Here is an 18939-nt window from a genome sequence, read left to right as displayed (position 1 = left end):
ACAATGTTAAGCACCCCAACATTAGAATCATAGGAGCTCCAAGAGAAGACAACAAAAGTAAAGGGCATGAGAAAATATTTGAGGAGCTAACAGTTGAAAACTTCCCTAAAATGGAGAAGGAAATAGCCACCAGAAAGCCCAGAGAGTCCCACAGAGGATAAACCAAAGGAGAAACATGCCAAAAGATATATTAATCAAACTAACAAAAATTATTCACAGAGAAAAAATCTTAAAAGCAGCAAGGGAAAAGCAAAAATTACATACAAGGAAATTCTCATAAGGCTAAAAGCTGAGCTTTCAACAGAAACTCTGCAGGCCAGAAGGGAATGGCAGGATATACTTAAAGTGATGAAAGGGAAAAACCTAGAACCAAGAATACTCTGTCTAGCAAGGATCTCATTCAGATACAAAAGAGAAATAAAAAGCTTCAGATAAGCAAAAGCTAAGAGAATTTGGCACCACCAAACCAGCTCTTCCAACAAATGCTAAAGGAACATCTCTAGACAGGAAATACAAAAAAAGGATTATAAAAACAAACACAAAACAATAAAATAAATGGTAACAGGAATATTTATCAAGAATTACCTTAAACATAAATGGGTTAAATGATCCAACTAAAGACACAGACTAACTGAATGGATACAAAACAAGTCCCCTATGTATTCTGTCTATAAGAGACCCACCTCAAACCTAGGAACACATTCAGACTGAAAGTGGGGAGTGAAAAAAGATATTCCATACAAAGTGAAGGTTAAAGTGAAGCTGCTCAGTCGTGTCCAACTCTTTGTGACCCCATGGACTGTAGCCTATCAGGTTCCTCTGTCCATGGGATTTTCCAGGCAAGAATACTGGAGTGGGTTGCCATTTCCTTCTCCAAAGGATCTTCCCAACCCAGAGATCAAACCCGGGTCTCCTGCATTGTAGGCAGACGTTTTTACCATCTGAGCCACCAGGGAAGTCACTATTCCTTGCAAATGGAGACCAAAAGAAAATAGAAGTAGCGATGCTTATATCAGGCAAAATAGACTTTAAAATAAAGATGGTTGTAAGAGACAAAGACACTACATAATGATCAAGGGATCGATCCAAGATGTAATTATTAACATACATGAACCCAACAAAGGAGCACCTCAAGATGTATAAGGCAAATGGAAATAACTATTAAAAGGGAAATCGACAGCAACACAGTAATAGTGGGGGACTTTAATCCATCCACTCATGGATGCATAGATCATCCTGACAGAAAATTAACAGGAAACACAAGTTTTAAACAATACATTGGACCAGTTGGACCTAATTAATATCTTCAGTACATCTGATCCAAAAACAATGGTCAGTTCAGTTCAGTCACTCAGTCGTGTCCAACTCTTTGCGACCCCCTGAATCGCAGCATGCCAGGCCTCCCTGTCCATCACCAACTCCCGGAATCCACTCAAACCCATGTCTGTTGAGTTGGTGATGCCATCCAACCATTTCATCCTCTGTCATCCCCTCCTCCTCCTGCCCCCAATCCCTCCCAGCATCAGGGCCTTTTCAAAACAATAGATTTCACTTTTTTCTTAATTGCACATGGAACATTCTCCAGAATAGATCAAATCCAGGACCACAAATCAAGCCTTGGAAAAATTTAAAAATGAAATCATTTCAAGCATCTTTTCTGATCACAATGCTGTAAGCTTAGATATTAACTACAGATGGTGTATTAAAAAGAAAAGACATCACTTTGTCAACAAACGTGCATATACTCAAAAATATGATCTCTCCAGTAGTCATCTATGAATGTGGGAGCTGGACCATAAAGGCAGAGTGCCAAAGAATTGATGGTTTTGAACTGTGGTGCTGGAAAACACTCTGAGAGTCCTCTGGACAGCAAGGAGCTCCATCAATCCTAAAGGAAATTAACCCAGAATGTTCACTGGAAGGACTGATGCAGAAACTGAAGCTTCAATACTTTGGCCACCTGATGCAAAAGCTGACGCACTGGAAAAGACCCTGATGCTGGGAAAGATTTAAGGCAAAAGGAGAAGAGAATGACAAGGGATGAGATAGTTGAATGGCATGACCAATTCAATGAAAACGAACTTGGGCAAACTCCAGGAGACAGTGAAGGACAGGAGGCCTGGTATGCTGCAATCCACAGGGTGACAGAGTTGGGCAAAATTTGGTGACTGAACAACAACAACAGGATAAAAAACTATAAATAACAAGAAACATGGAGGCTAAACAATGCACTTCTGAATAACCAATAGATCACTGAAGAAATACAAAAGGAAATCAAAACAAGCTTAGAAGGAAATGACAATGAAAACAAGACAAACCAACACCAATGGGATGTAGTAAAAGCAGTGCTAAGAGGGAAGTTCGTAACAATAAAAGCCTACCTCAAGAAACAAGAGACATCAAATCAACAACCTAACCTTACACCTAAAGCAACTAGAAAAAGAACAACAAGAACAAAAAAAAAAGTTAGTAGAAGGGAAGAAATCATAAAGATCACAGCAGAAATAAATGAAAAGGAAACGAAAGATAGCAAACATCAATAAAAATAAAAGCTGGTCTTTGAGAAGATAACATTGACAAACTGTTAGCAAGATTCATCAAGGGAAAAAGGGAAAAAGACTCAAATCAATAAAACTAGAAATGAAAAAGAAGTTACAAAAGACAACAAAGAAAAACAAAGGATCATAAAAGACAACTATGAGCAACTATATGCCAATAAAATGGACAACTTGGAAGAAACTGACAAATTCTTGGAAAAGTAAAACTTCCAAAACTGAACAAGGAAGAAATAGAAAATATGAACAGACCTAGCACACACATGGAAATTGAAACTGTAATCAAAAATATAGATCAATGGAACAAAACAGAAAGCCCAGAGAAAAGTCTACCCACCTATGAACACCTTATTTTTTACAAAGAAGGATATACATGGAAACAAGATAGTCTTTTCAATAAGTGGTGCTGGGAAAACTGGTCAACTAAATGTAAAAAATGAAGTTAGAATACTTCCTAACACTATACATAAAAATAAACTCAAAATGGATTAAAGACCTAAATGTAAAGACCAGAAACTTTTATAAAACTCTTAAGAGGAAAACAGAGGCAAAACACTGATATAAATCACAGCCAAGATCCGATATGACTCTCCTCCTAAAGTAATGGAAATAAAAATAAGAATAAACAAATGGGACCTAATTAAACTTAAAAGCTTTTATAGAACAAAGGAAACTACAAATAAGGTGAAAGACAACTCTCAGAATGGGAGAGAATAATAGCAAATAAGACAACCGACGAAAGATTAACTTCAAAAATATACAAGCAGTTCCTGCATTAGCAGGAAAAAAAAATTTTTTTTAGATATTTCTCCAGAGAAGATATACAGAGGACTAATAAACACATGAAAAGATGCTCAATATCGCTTATTATTAAAGAAATGCAAACCAAAACCAAAATGAGGTATCATCTCACACCAGTCAAAATGGTTGTAATAAAAAAAATCTACAAATACATGCTAGAGAGGGTTTGGAGAAAAGGGAACCCTCTTACAATGTTGGTGGGAATGTAAATTGACAACCACTATGGAAAACAGCATGGAGAGTCCTTAAAAAACTAGGAATAAAACTATCATACAACCCAGCAATCCTACTACTGGGCATATACCCTGAGGAAACCAGAACTGACAAAGACACACGTACCCCAAAGTTCCCTGCAGCACTGTTTACAATGGCCAGGACCTGGGAGCAACCTAGATGTCCATCGACACTGAGTGGATAAGAAGTTGTGGTTGTTCAGTTGCTCAGTCATGTCCAACTCTTTGTGACCCATGGACTGCAGCATGCTAGGCTTCCCTGTCCTTGCCCATCTCCCAGAGCTTGTTCAATGAGTCAGTGACGCCATCCAACCAATTCATGCTCTATTGCCCCCTTCTCCTCTTGCCCTCAATCTTTCCCAGCCATCAGGGTCTCTTCCAATGAGTTGGCTATTCCCATCAGGTGGCCAAACTGAAGCTTCAGCATCAGTCCTTCTAATGAATATTCAGGGTTGATTTCCTTTAAGATTGATTGGTTTGATCTCCTTGCAGTTCAAGGAACTCTCAAGTCTTCTCCAGCACCATAATTCAAAGGCACTAGTACTCAACCTTCTTTATCGTCCAACTCTCACATCCATACATGGCTACTGAAAAAAACATAGCTTGGTGTATACGAATCTTTGTCAGCAGCAATGTCTCAGCTTTTTCAAACACTGTCTAGGTTTGTCATAGCTTTTCTTCCAAGGGGAAAGCACCTTACAATTTTGTGGCTGTAGTCACTGTCTGCAGAGATTTCATGATTAAAGAAAAAAAAAAAAAAACACTCTCAACAGATTGGGTAGAGAAGTAACATACCTAACATAGTAACACCATATATGACAAACCAGCCTTGTCATCATGAGGCTTGCAAAACTTAATGAAGCTATCAGCCATATCTTGCAGAACTACCTAAGAAAGACAGGTCATAGTGCAGAGTTCTGAAAAACAAGGTCCATGGGAGGAGGAAATGGCACACCACTCCATTATTCTTGTCACAAGAACCCCATGAGCAGTATGACAAGACAAAAAGAAATGAAACAAGAAGATGAGCTCTCCAGGATGGATGGTTTCCAGTATGCTACTGGGAAAGACTATAGGGCAATTACAAATAGCTCCAGAAAGAATGAAGCTGCTAGGCCAAAGCAGAAACAATGCTCAGCTGTGGATGTGTCTGGTGTTCAAAGTCTGATGTTGTAAACAACAATACTGCATAGGAACCTGGAATGTTAGATCCATGAATCAAGTTAAGTTGATCACGTAGATGGCAAGAGTGAACATCAACATCTTAGTAATTAGTGAACTAAAAAGGATGGGAATGGGAGAATTTAATTCAAATGACCATTATATCTACTATTGTGGGCAAGAATCCCTTAGAAGAAATGAAGTAGCTCTCACAGTCAACAAGAGTCCAAAAGGCAGTACTTCGGTGCAATCTCAAAAACAACAGAACGATCTTGGTTCATTTCCAGGGCAAACCACTCCAGATCTATGACCCAACCACTGATGCCAAAGGAGCTGAAGTTGCCCAGTTCTTTGAAGACCTACAAGACCTTCTAGAACTAACCAAAACAAAGGATGTCCTTATGTCATAGGGAAGTGGAATGCAAAAGCAGGAAGTCAAGAGATACCTGGCTAAACAGGCAAGTTTAGCCTTGGAGTACAAAATGAAGCAGGGCAAAGGCTAACAAAGTTTTGCCAAGAGAATGCACTGGTCACAGCAAACACAATTTCCCAACAACACAAGAGATGATTACACATGGACACCACCAAATGGTCAATTCCAAAATCAGGTTGATTGTATTCTTTGCAGCTGATTGAGAAGCTCTATACAGTCAGCAAAAACACAACCAAGAGCTGACTGTGGCTCAGATTGTGAACTCCTTATTACAAAATTCAGACTTAAATTGAAAAAGGTTTTTTAAAAAATAACTGCTTTATAATCTCCAAAAATGGATCTTTCCATTTTAAGAGAAAACAAAGAACTTCAGGTAAAGTTCCTGACACAGTGATTGGCACAGGATACGCACTGAACCATAGCTATTACCTAAACCTCAGGTAACTGGCAGCCTTCTTGGGAAGCCTGGAGCATGCTCAAAGACCCTATTCTAGTACTCTAGACAGACCAAGAAGTAAGACAACATGGAGAGTCTATTTATTCAACAGCAACTCTGAAGACAAAGTCTCAGAAATCTGAGGGGATGTATTTCCCCTATTTCTACTTCAGTCCATTTTCACAAGTTTCTGTCCTTTGCAGGCTACAACTTGATATAAAAAGCTTGATGTATGTCCTAGATATACTTATACACAACCTTTGAGGGAACAGTTTGGAGGTGCAGACGAACAGGACACTTGTAAAAGTGGGACAGCAGGGTCTCACTGTAGCCCACAAGGAAGTAGAACTTGTGTGCAGGTAGCTGCCTCAGGACCAGGGCACAGATCTCCACCTGGTTAGCCCGGCGTTTTAGAATAAGTTGGTCAGCCAGGCAGCCTGGGAAGGTGCCCAGCATAAATTTGCGAAGGAAAACATCTTCCACTGTTCGCTCGGCAGCATGGTCCTCCCCATCCAGGTTACCTAAAGAGAGAAGGGTACCAAGGTGAGTTGGCCAAAACTCCAGAGGTAACATCCAAAAGCACTAAGCATTCAATTCCCCACCTTAGCCTCTTCTCTTTTCTTCTACAGTGGAAAAAGAATAATACCTGAAGCTTCAAGAACATTATTTCAATAATCCCCAAACAAATCCTGTGAAGTATGTATTATCATTATCTTGTCTCACAAAAGAGAAGGGCACAAAACAGAGATGATTTCTTTACGTAGACACAGAGTACCCCTTTCCCACTTTCTCCTCACTGCCATACAGAAGCACTGATCATTCTATGGGCCAGAGAGATGAAGTCATCAGCTACTTCTGAGATGTGAGCTCTCTCACTAGCTAAAGCCATGACCTCAACAAGTAAATTCTCACTGTAGACCATAAACCTTTGCACCTCTTACAATATTTGTTATGAGTCTCCACACCCACTCCCTAGACCTCAGAACAAGAACTTGAAAAGGGTTTGGGATAGAAATCCATACTTTAAGTTCTCTACACAGATGTATCTCATTCAAGTTGAGAACCCTTATAATGAACAAAATATTGTTGATTCTCATTAATTCACAGTAGTTATGCTTTGTAAAGTTAAGAGTTATGTTCTATATAATCAAAATGAATGACAAATTAGTAAATACTGAACTAAACCACTGCTCCTGGTGGAAATTCTGCAAGTCTCTGGTTACAATATTTTTATCAAAAGATTGATATTAAGCCTTATTTTATTTCTCTGTTAAATACACCTACAAATGGCTGATTAACACTGAACTCTCTCCCAACAGCTCTGTAACACATGCCAGAAGGAAGCTTTTCTAACAACCCTGCCCTGTAAGGCACAACACAGTCTTCTTGTGCTTAGGAACACTAGATGGTGTTGCAGTGAAAAGGAAAAAAAAAGCAATGAGTTTCTCTTTTTTCTTTCCCTTTCCTGAGTACAAAGGAAATAATGAGAACAGTAAACAAGCTGGATGTAAAACATAAACAGGGCTGAAAGAGATAATCACTCCTAATTTTAATTAATTCCTAATCTGTAGTCTGTATCTAGGTTTCAGTTCAGTTCAGTCGTTCATTCGTGTCTGACTCTTTGCGACCCCATGAACTGCGGCACACCAGGCCTCCCTGTCCATCACCAACTCCTGGAGTTCACTCAAACTCACATCCATCAAGTCGGTGAGGCCATCCAGCCATCTCATCCTCTGTCGTCCCCTTCTCTTCCTGCCCCCAATCCCTCCCAGCATCAGAGTCTTTTCCAGTGAGTCAACTCTTTGCATGAGGTGGCCAAAGTACTGGAGTTTCAGCTTTAGCATCATTCCTTCCAAAGAAATCCCAGGTCTGATTTCCTTTAGAATGGACTGGTTGGATCTCCTTGCAGTCCAAGACTCTCAAGAGTCTTCTCCAACATCACAGCTCAAAAGCATCAATCCTTCAGCGCTCAGCTTTCTTCACAGTCCAACTCTCACATCCATACATGACCACAGGAAAAACCATAGCCTTGATTAGATGGACCTTTGTTGGCAAAGTAATGTCTCTGCTTTTCAATATGCTATCTAGGTTGGTCATAACTTTCCTTCCAAGGAGTAAGCGTCTTTTAATTTCATGGCTGCAATCATCATCTACAGTGATTTTGGAGCCCCCAAAAAATAAAGTCTGACACTGTTTCCCCATCTATTTCCCATGAAGTGATGGGACCAGATGCCATGATCTTTGTTTTCTGAATGTTGAGGTTTAAGCCCACTTTTTCACTCTCCTCTTTCACTTTCATCAAGAGGCTTTTTAGTTCCTCTTCACTTTCTGCCATAAGGGTGGTGTCATCTGCATATCTGAGGTTATTGATATTTCTCCCGGCAAGTATCTAGGTTTACTTTTCCCCAAAACTAATCTGACACTATGTAAGTTACAGCCTGCACCTATTGGCCCCTAACTGCATGAGTTACATCCAGAACCTATTACCCTTTCCTAACTGAAGTTGCTCAGTCATGTCCGACTCTTTGTGACCCCATGGACCATAGCTCCTCCATCCATGGAATTTTCTAGGCAAGAGTACTGGAGTGAGTTGCCATTTCCTTCTCCAGGGGATCTTCCCAACCCAAGGATCGAACCCAGGTCTCCTGCATTGTGGACAGAAACTTTACCGTTTGAGCCACTGAGGAAGCCTATTACCCTTTAACTCTTTGCTAATTACATCCAGTACCTAGTGCATACTCTCATCACACTCTCTTTGTAGACCACTCCTTGTAGCTTTTTCATTTCAGAAAGAAGGCCACATTTAATAAACCAGAGACAAATGAACCCAATTACTGGGCTACCTGATGCCTGCTATGACTGTTTTGAAACAAGAATGCAAGACCTTCATTACTTTGAGCCTTATCATTTACCCTAAGACCAGGAGACCCAGGCTATATAAAGTCTACAGAAACAAACACACACAAAAAATGAAGTCTCCTGGTTCACAGTTCCTGAGGCACTAGCATGGTGTGTTTTCCCCTCAGCTGACTTCTTCCTCTAAACTCTGTCTCCATAATTTTTATTTGGCATGGGTGGGCAGAGAAAGCGAAGATTTTGGTAGCAATAAATGGGAGCTCATGCAGAATCTGCTTGTGGGCAGGTGACCCCACAGGGCCCCTTGGCTTGATTGGAAGTTTAAGGATCTCTCTCCACACCAGGCTCTTTCGGAAAGAATGGCTCATTGGGGGTTTTCTCTGAGGCAGGATGGCCTGGGACTCCCTGTTGTAGGGCTGTACCCCAAACACACCCAACTGGCCAACTTGGCTGCAGAATTCCAAGGCTATGGTGGAGAACAGGGGAGAAGATGCCCTACAGCTGCAGAAGCTTTATTTCTGCCTTGAGGACGCCTTCTCTTCCACTGCCCTCTCTGGCATGGATTTCTACTCCGAGAAGACATTAATTCATGGAGGATAAAAAAGAGGGAGTTTGGTATGTCCCAAACTGCTATGTTTGGTAAGCGCCCTAGAGAGTGTTGATGTTTGTGGAATAGCTTCAGTACCAGTTTAGAAAATTCTATGAAGAGATGCTGCTTTCACAAGGTGTCACTTTGGACAAATGTCACAGGTTTAGCAGGACTTGGAAGTAACACTTAAGGCATTCTTGCCATTTGGCTTTTTGACTTTTGGACATCTTCATGCCATCCTTTTGGGGCATCTTTCTGCTCCCTTGTTTTTGATTTCTGGGCATGTCTTTGGCATTCTTTGTTTTTAGTGACTTCCTGCTCCTGCAGTTTGGTTTCTTTATATTGTTATGAGCATGCAAACATCCAGTTCTAACTGTTCAAGCTAGAATAGGAAGCATTTCCTCTAAGGTTCCATCACTGAGTCCCCTAGGAAAAATTTTAAGTTATTGTCGACCTATAGATAACAAGACCGGGAGCTGACTGTGGCTCAGATCATGAACTCCTTATTGCCAAATTCAGACTTAAGTTGAACAAAGCAGGGAAAATCACTAGACCATTCAGGTATGACCTAAATCAAATCCTTAACAATTATACAGTGGAAGTGAGAAATAGATTTAAGGGACTAGATCTAATAGACAGAGTGCCTGATGAACTATGGAATGAGGTTCATGACATTGTACAGGAGACAGGGTACAAGACCATCCTCAAGTAAAAGAAATACAAAAAAGCAAAATGGCTGTCTGGGGAGGCCTTACAGATAGTTGTGAAATGAAGAAAAGAAAAAAACTAGGAGAAAAGGAAAGATATAAGCATCTGAATGCAGAGTTCCAAAGAATAGCAAGAAGAGATAAGAAAGCCTTCCTCAGCGATCAATGCAAAGAAATAGAGGAAAACAACAGAATGGGAAAGACTAGAGATCTATTCAAGAAAATTAGAGATACCAAAGGAAAATTTCATGCAAAGAAGGGCTCGATAAAGGACAGAAATCGTATGGACCTAACAGAAGCAGAAGATATTAAGAAGAGGTGGCAGGAATACACAGAAGAACTGTACAGAAAAGATATTCACGACCAAGATAATCACGATGGTGTGATCACTCACCTAGAGCAACATCCTGGAATGTGAAGTCAAGTGGGCCCTAGAAAGCATCACTACGAACAAAGCTAGTGGAGGGGATGGAATTCCAGTAGAGCTATTTCAAATCCTGGAAGATGTTGCTGTGAAAGTGCTGCACTCAATATGCCAGCAAATTTGGAAAACTCAGCAGTGGCCACAGGACTGGAAAAGGTCAGTTTTCATTCCAATCCCAAAGAAAGGCAACGCCAAAGAACGCTCAAACTACTGCACAATTGCACTCATCTCACACGCTAGTAAAGTAATGCTCAAAATTCTCCAAGCCAGGCTTCAGCAGTACATGAACTGTGAACTCCCTGATGTTCAAGCTGGTTTTAGAAAAGGCAGAGGAACCAGAGATCAAATTGCCAACATCTGCTGGATCATGGAAAAAGCAAGAGAGTTCCAGAAAAACATCTATTTCTGCTCTATTGACTATGCCAAAGCCTTTGACTGTGTGGATCACAATAAATTGTGGAAAATTCTGAAAGAGGTGGGAATACAAGACCACCTAACCTGCCTCTTGACAAAACTATATGCAGATCAGGAAGCAACAGTTAGAACTGGACATGGAACAACAGACTGCTTCCAAATAGGAAAAGCAATACATCAAGGCTGTATATTGTCACCCTGCTTATTTAACTTATATGCAGAGTACATCATGAGAAACACTAGGCTGGAAGAAGCACAAGCTGGAATGAAGATTGCCGGGAGAAATATCAATAACCTCAGATATGCAGATGACACCACCCTTATGGCAGAAAGGGAAGAGGAACTAAAAAGCTCTTGATGAAAGTGAAAGAGGAGAGTGAAAAAGTTGGCTTAAAGCTCAACATTCAGAAAACAAAGATCATAGCATCTGGTCCCAACACTTCATGGGAAATAGATGGGGAAACAGTGGAAACAGTGTCAAGACTTTACTTTTGGGGGCTGCAAAATCACTGTAGATGGTGATTGCAGCCATGAAATTAAAAGACGCTTACTCCTTAAAAGGAAAGTTATGACCAACCTAAATAGCATATTCAAAAGCCAGAGACATTACTTTGCCAACAAAGGTCCATCTTATCAAGGCTATGGTTTTTCCTGTGGTCATGTATGGATGTGAGAGTTGGACTGTGAAGAAAGCTGAGCGCCAAAGAATTGATGCTTTTGAGCTGTGGAGTTGGAGAAGACTCTTGAGAGTCCCTTGGACTGCAAGGAGATCCAACCAGTCCACTCTGAAGGAGATAAGCCCTGGGATTTCTTTGGAAGGAATGATGCTAAAGCTGAAACTCCAGTACTTTGGCCACCTCATGCAAAGAGTTGACTCACTGGAAAAGACTCTGATGCTGGGAGAGATTGGGGGCAGGAAGAGAAGGGGGCGACTAGGATGAGATGGCTGGATGGCATCACTGACTTGATGGACGTAAGTCTGAGTGAACTCCGGGAGTTGGTGATGGACAGGGAGGCCTGGCGTGCTGCAATTCATGGGGTCGCAAAGAGTCGGACACGACTGAGCAACGGCACTGAGCTGAACTGAAGCTGGATGTCTTATAAACAGTGACAATATGTAATTTCCCTTAAAGATAGGGACTGTAACAGAACAGACTAAGATAACTTGGGGATATACTGGGTTACACCTAACAGAAGTTCTTGACTTAAATTCTAACTTAACCCTACTAACACTGTTAGTTATTTTCTATATTGCCTGCTTTAGAAAATTGTTTCTTACATTACGAAAGGTGTGATTGAGCCTCTGATAAAATGATGATATGTAGTTCCATATGAAAGCAGTGATTCTAACAGTTTAACTCTAGATATGGGAAAAGCAACAAGAGGGGATATCTTCCTGGACCACAAGAGACTAGAAAAGACAGGTAATTCAGAGAATTCTGGATATTGTTTTACAGCCTAACCCAGTAACAGCACACTGAGTGGCCTGTCAATGAAATCTTCACCAGACCTGGGAATAAGCATTCCTATTTGGATTGTGCAAAGTAATTCTGGTTGGGGAAAAAGCAATTGAGGTTCAAAGGTAATTGCAGTTGAGTTTTGCACCAACTGTAATTACTCTTTCTTCTGCATCAACCACAATTACTTGTGAACCTCAATTACTTTTGCACCAACCAAACAGCACACTGGGACAAAATGGCCATGAAATGCCCCCAAACCATGGTCAAATTTATGACCCTAAAGGGAATCTACCAACTGGATATTGGCACTTGCCATCTACTTCTACAAAGATTAAATCATGGCCACTGCAGCTGCGGACTTTCAACATCTCTTGAAAGGAGTTCAGAGTGGAGATCAGGAATGAGGCACTCTGTGCTCTGGAACAACTGGCAGAACAGACCTTCAAATAGTTAAAATACTTTCAAGAGGAGATTTTATGAGCCCAGACTCCTGCTCATACCTACCTCATCTTCTCATACCTAGAGAAACACTAGCACCATTGAGACTGACATTTGCTTTGGCTATTACGGAGAAAACTACAATTAAAAGTCAAAATAGAGTAGCTGTGGTTCAGACATTCAAGGAAATAACTGGATGGCACAGTGGGTATGATTTCAGACAAGTCCTTATATTGTTAAAAACCTGAGTTTCCTGAGTTGTATCCAACTTGGGATGCCATTCAGTTCAGTTCAGTTCAGTCTCTCAGTCATGTCCGATTCTTGGCAACCCCATGAATTGCAGCACGTCAGGCCTCCCTGTCCATCACCAACTCCTGGAGTTCACCCAAACTGACATCCATAGAGTTGGTGATGCCATCCAGGATGCCATTAGCCATTCTCAAAACAATGTCTGCTTGCAGTTGGTCACAGAATGTTACATTTTAAAGGTCTCCTCTTGTAATTACTGTATGTTTAGACAATGAAACTGCCTCAGATCACATTAACAAAAATAGAAAACACATGTGCAGTGACCAATAGCCATATTAAAGGTTAAAACCTACTTGGATAAAACCAGACAACTGGCTACCCTGGCTTCAAGTCTCCTTGAAGTGTAAAGTCTAGATTAGGATTCAGGTGTATTTTCCTAAAAAGAAATAATTTCTATTCTGTTTACTAACATTCTCAGTTCAATTCAGTCACTCAGTCACGTCCGAATCTTTGTGACTCCATGAATCGCACCATGCCAGGCCTCCCTGTCCATCACCAACTCCCAGAGTCCACCCAAACCCATGTCTATTGAGTCGGTGATGCCATCTAACCATCTGATCCTTGTTGTTCCCTTCTCCTCCTGCCCTCAATCTTTCCCAGCATCAGGGTCTTTTCAAATGAGTCAGCTCTTCGCATCAGGTGGCCAAAGTACTGGAGTTTCAGCTTCAGCATCAGTCCTTCCAATGAACACCAGGACAGATCTCCTTTAGGATTGACTGGTTCGATATCCTTGCAGTCCAAGGGATTCTCAAGAGTCTTCTCCAACACCATAGTTCAAAACCATCAATTCTTTGGCACTCAGCTTTCTTTATACTCCAACTCTCACATGCATACATGACCACTGGAAAAACCACAGCCTTGACTAAAGAGAGGGACCTTTGTTGACAAAGTAATATCTCTGCTTTTTAATATGCTGTCTACATTGGTCATAACTTTCCTTCCAAGGAATAAGCATCTTTTAATTTCATGGCTACAATCACGATCTGCAGTGATTTTGGGGCTCAGAAAAATAAAGTCAGACACTGTTTCCCCATCTATTTCCCATGAAGTGATGGGACCAGACGCCATGATCTTAGTTTTCTGAATGTTGAGCTTTAAGCCTACCTTTTTGCTCTCCTCTTTCACTTTTATCAAGAGGCTCTTTAGTTCTTCACTTTCTGCCCTAAGGGTGGTATCATTTGCATATCTGAGATTATTGATATTTCTCCGAGCAATCTTGATTCCAGTTATAACTGAGTGCAAATGGCTCCAATCCTTTGGACAGGATAACCCAAGCAGTGACCATTATCTGGACCGCACTTAAAAGTGTTATCAAATGTAGCTTGGTTCTTATTCCTGCTTTGATTCCTAGTTACAGTAATTCTTTCACTGACCTTTGGCCTCTGCTTTTTTTTAAGAAAAACAAATAACTACTTGTCAAATTTTGCCTCCTCCAGATTACAACAGATTCACTTCAAGGTAATGACGATACAGAGATTACAGCACTCCTAAGAACAGACCCACAGAAATTACAGCACTCCTAAGACCAGTGCATTTTGCCAAGAAAATGCACTGGTCATAGCAAACACCCTCTTCCAACAACACAAGCGAAGAATCTGCACATGGACATCACCAGATGGTCAACACCAATATCAGATTGATTATATTCTTTGCAGCCAAAGATAGAGAAGCTGTAGACAGTCAACAAAAACAAGACCGGGAGCTGACTGTGGCTCAGATCATGAACTCCTGATTGCCAAATTCTGACTTAAATAGAAGAAAGTGGGGGAAACCACTAGACCATTCAAGTATGACCTAAATCAAATCCCTTATGATTATACAGTGAGAAACAGATTTAAGGGAATACTTCTGATAGAGAGTGCCTGATGAATTATGGATGGAGGTTTGTGACACTGTACAGGAGACAGAGATCAAGACCATCCCCATGGAAAAGAAAAGCAAAAAAGCAAAATGGCTGTCTGAGGAGGCCTTACAAATAGCTGTGAATAGAAGAGAAGCGAAAAGCCAAGGAGAAAAGGAAAGATATAAGCATCTGAATGCAGAGTTCCAAAGAATAGCAAGGAGAGATAAGAAAGCCTTCCTCAGCAATCAATGCAAAGAAATAGAGGAAAACAACAGAATGGGAAAGACTAGAGATCTCTTCAAGAAAGTTAGAGATACCAAGGGAACATTTCATGCAAAGAAGGTCTCGATAAAGGACAGAAATGATATGGACCTAAGAGAAGCAGAAGATATTAAGAAGAGGTGGCAGGAATACACAGAAGAACTGTACAAAAAAGAGCTTCATGACCCAGATAATCACGATGGTGTGGTCACTCACCTAGAGCCAGACATCCTGGAATGTGAAGTCAAATGGGCCTTAGGAAGCATCACTATGAACAAAGCTAGTGGAGGGGATGGAATTCCTGTTGAGCTATTTCAAATCCTGGAAGATGATGCTGTGAAAGTGCTGCACTCAATATGCCAGCAAATGTGGAAAACTCAGCAGTGGCCACAGGACTAGAAAAGGTCAGTTTTCATTCCAATCCCAAAGAAAGACAATGCCAAAGAATGCTCAAACTACCGCACAATTGCACTCATCTCACACGCTAGTGAAGTAATGCTCAAAATTCTCCAAGCCAGGCTTCAGCAATACGTGAACCGTGAACTCCGTGATGTTCAAGCTGGTTTTAGAAAAGGCAGAGGAACCAGAGATCAAATTGCCAACATCCGCTGGATCATGGAAAAAGCAAGAGAGTTCCAGAAAAACATTTATTTCTGCTCTATTGACTATGCCAAAGCCTTTGACTGTGTGGATCACAATAAACTGTGGAAAATTCTGAAAGAGATGGGAATACCAGACCACCTAACCTGCCTCTTGAGGAATCTGTATGCAGGTCAGGAAGCAACTTAGAACTGGACATGGAACAACAGACTGGTTCCAAACAGGAAAAGGAGTACGTCAAGGCTGTATATTGTCACCCTGCATATTTAACTTCTATGCAGAGTACATCATGAGAAACTCTGGACTGGACGAAACCCAAGCTGGAATCAAGATTGCCGGGAGAAATATCAATAACCTCAGATATGCAGATGACACCACCCTTATGGCAGAGAGTGAAGAGGAGCTAAAAACCCTCTTGATGAAAGTGAAAGAGAAAAGAGAAAAAGTTGACTTAAAGCTCAACATTCAGAAAACAAAGATCATGGCATCTGGTCTCATCACTTCATGGGAAATAGATGGAGAAACAGTGGAAACAGTGTCAGACTTTATTTTTTTGTGCTCCAAAATCACTGCAGATGGTGAACGTAGCCATGAAATTAAAAGATGCTTACTCCTTGGAAGAAAAGTTATTACCAACCTAGATAGTATATTCAAAAGCAGAAACATTACTTACCGACTAAGGTCCATCTAGTCAAGGCTATCATTTTTCCTGTAGTCATGTTATGGATGTGAGAGTTGGACTGTGAAGAAAGCTGAGCGCCGAAGAATTGATGCTTCTGAACTGTGGTGTTGGAGAAGACTCTTGAGAGTCCCTTGGACTGCAAGGAGATCCAACCAGTCCATTCTGAAGATCAACCCTGGGATTTCCTTGGAAGGAATGATGCTAAAGCTGAAGCTCCAGTACTTTGGAGACCTCATGCAAAGAATTGACTCATTGGAAAAGACTGATGCAGGGAGAGATTGGGGGCAGGAGGAGAAGGGGACGACCCAGGATGAGATGGCTGGATGGCATCACGGACTCGATGGACGTGAGCCTGAGTGAACTCCGGGAAATGGTGATGGACAGGGAGGCCTGGCGTGCTGCGATTCATGGGGTCGCAGAGTCGGACACGACTGAGCTACTGAACTGAACTGACTGAACTGAAGAACAGATCCTAGAGAAATAACAAGAGAACTCACTCGAGGGCCCCTTAATAAAACATAATGAAACAGAGCGAGAACTCCACGACCCCAACCAGGTAGGGTCAACAGGTCCCTTGTCAGCCTCAACAAGCTACAGAAGACAGACCATCGTCCCTCATCTTCCCAATAAAGATTTCTTGGGGTTCACGTCTCTCAAAGGGGATTTGAAATAGGACATAAGTGAGCCCCTGGGTTGACAGCTGGTGACTGTCAAGTGGAGCAAAACTGAGGTTTTATCCTCAGCCAGACAAGAATGACACTTATTTCCCTTCCTCCACTGATACGGATAAATAAATTAACACTGGGGAATTTGTTGCAGTGAAAAGGAAAAAAGAAGAATGAGTTTCTCTTTATTTTCCTTTCCCTTTCCTGAGAATAAAGAAAATAAAGAGAACACTGAACAGGCTGGAGAAGAAACAAAAACAGGCCTGAAAGAGCTAATTTTAGTTTTACTAGTTTTTTACCTAGTGTTACTTTACCTATTCCTAATCTTAGTCTGCAACTAGGGTTGCTTTTCCCAAAACTAACCTGACTGTACATAAACTGCACCCTGTACCTACTGCCCCCTAATTCCGCATGAGCAGCATCCTGCACTACCCTGTAACTCTATGCTGATTACATCCTGGACCTGTGCTTACTTACCTTCACTGCACTCCCTTTGCAGACCACCCTTGTGGCTTTTTGCATTTCGGAAAGAAGGCCACAGTACAATAAACCAGGAACAAACGGACCCAATTACTGGGCTACCAGATGGCAAAACCCAATTACCAGGTTACCTGATGCCAACTATGACTGTTTTGAAAGAATTCAAGAAAAATTAAAAATCTTCATTACTTTAAGTATTATCATTTACCCTAAGACCATAAGACCCAGGCTATATAAAGTCTCATTTCCCCTAGGAGTGGGGCGCAGCTCTTCAGACACTAGCCTGCTGTGTTCTCCCCTCAGCTGGCTAAAGATTAAAGCCATCTTTCTATTCCCTCGAAACTCTACCTGTATTTTTGGGGCTGGGCATCAGTAGGCAGAGAAAAGCAAGATTTTACTGGTAACAAGAGCATGTCAGGGGAATCAACAACCAAAAGCACAAAATTTGAAAACATGCCACTGTGGCTAAGTTGCTTAGTTGTGTCCGACTCTGTGTGACCACATAGATGGCAGCCCACGGGGCTCCTCCATCCCTGGGATTCTCCAGGCAAGAACACTAGAATGGGTTGCCATTTCCTTCTCCAATGCATGAAAGTGAAAACTGAAAGTGAAGTCGCTCAGTCGTGTCAGACTCTTCGCCTCCCATGGACTGAAGCCTACCAGGCTCCTCCTTCCATGGGATTTTCCAGGCAAAATTAATGGAGTGGGTTGCCATCCCATCCCAGGGATCAAACCAGTGTCTCCAGGTTTCCTGCACTGCAGATTCTTCACTGCTGAACCATGCAGGAAGCCCCAAATAACCAATAGCAATGCAAAACAATTATCTTTAGGCATGCAAGTAATTTCTGTGGAAGTTCAACAAAGTCCTTGCCGCCGCCCCCCATGGAAAAAATCAATTTTGCATCCCTTCAAATACATTTGGACATACTGTATCACATACCTCTCATCTATATTAATTCTCCTTTACTTTGTTTAACTGATTTCTGATCCACCCATTTATTACTGAGTTAAGTAAAATCTCTGACACGTGTTCAATTGGTGTTTTATGTGACAGTCACGACACAGCACGTCTTCTGTCCCGCACCGTCCCCTCACCTGTGTGCAGTGACAGCCAGCCCTTGCGGTGGGCGATGTGGTGAGGCGCATGCGCTTCCTCGTAGGTCACTGGTTTGTTCCCCTTGGCCACGCGGACTCGGGCCGCCCGGTTCTGAAAAGAAAAACAGGCCGTGACTTTCCGCGACCACTGACCAAGGGCGAGCCCCAGGTCATGTCCCCACCCCCAGGTCCCAGACCCCCAGGTCGCGAGTCCCCATGCTGCGCTCACCTTGGAGCAGACCGCGGAGGTATGCAGGGCGCGCCGGATGCACGGCAGATCCCGGCTCCAGGACAGCATCTGTAGGGACAGTGAGGGGTGAGACTCAGACAGGGGCCCTCACTTCCACCCGGCCTTCCAGCCCGCACCGCCTACTCACCAGAGGCTTGAGCCCGCGACCGCAGTATAGGGCCACCATCTTGGACGTGGGGGTGGGAGGGGGCGGAGCGGAGCGGGCCGGGTAAACACAAACCTCGCGAGGCTTCCACCCCGGCGAGAC

At 42.0% G+C, this 18939-nt stretch overlaps 1 protein-coding gene across 1 annotated transcript; it reads right to left on the bottom strand.

Annotated features, from left to right (window-relative positions):
- Positions 1-5698: 5698 nt before the first annotated feature.
- MRPS24 (mitochondrial ribosomal protein S24) lies at positions 5699-18891 on the bottom strand. The gene is made up of 4 exons (XM_040246376.1): positions 18820-18891; positions 18672-18740; positions 18443-18554; positions 5699-6140 (listed from the first exon to the last, which is right to left on the bottom strand). The coding sequence occupies exons 1-4, from the start codon at positions 18856-18858 to the stop codon at positions 5857-5859; spliced, it is 504 nt and encodes a 167-aa protein (XP_040102310.1). The 5' UTR covers positions 18859-18891; the 3' UTR covers positions 5699-5856.
- Positions 18892-18939: the final 48 nt, after the last annotated feature.

This window comes from Oryx dammah, unplaced genomic scaffold (assembly GCF_014754425.2).
Source record: "Oryx dammah isolate SB20612 unplaced genomic scaffold, SCBI_Odam_1.1 HiC_scaffold_9, whole genome shotgun sequence".
Lineage (NCBI taxonomy): Eukaryota > Metazoa > Chordata > Mammalia > Artiodactyla > Bovidae > Oryx > Oryx dammah.
This window is presented reverse-complemented; position numbering and strand designations above follow the sequence as displayed.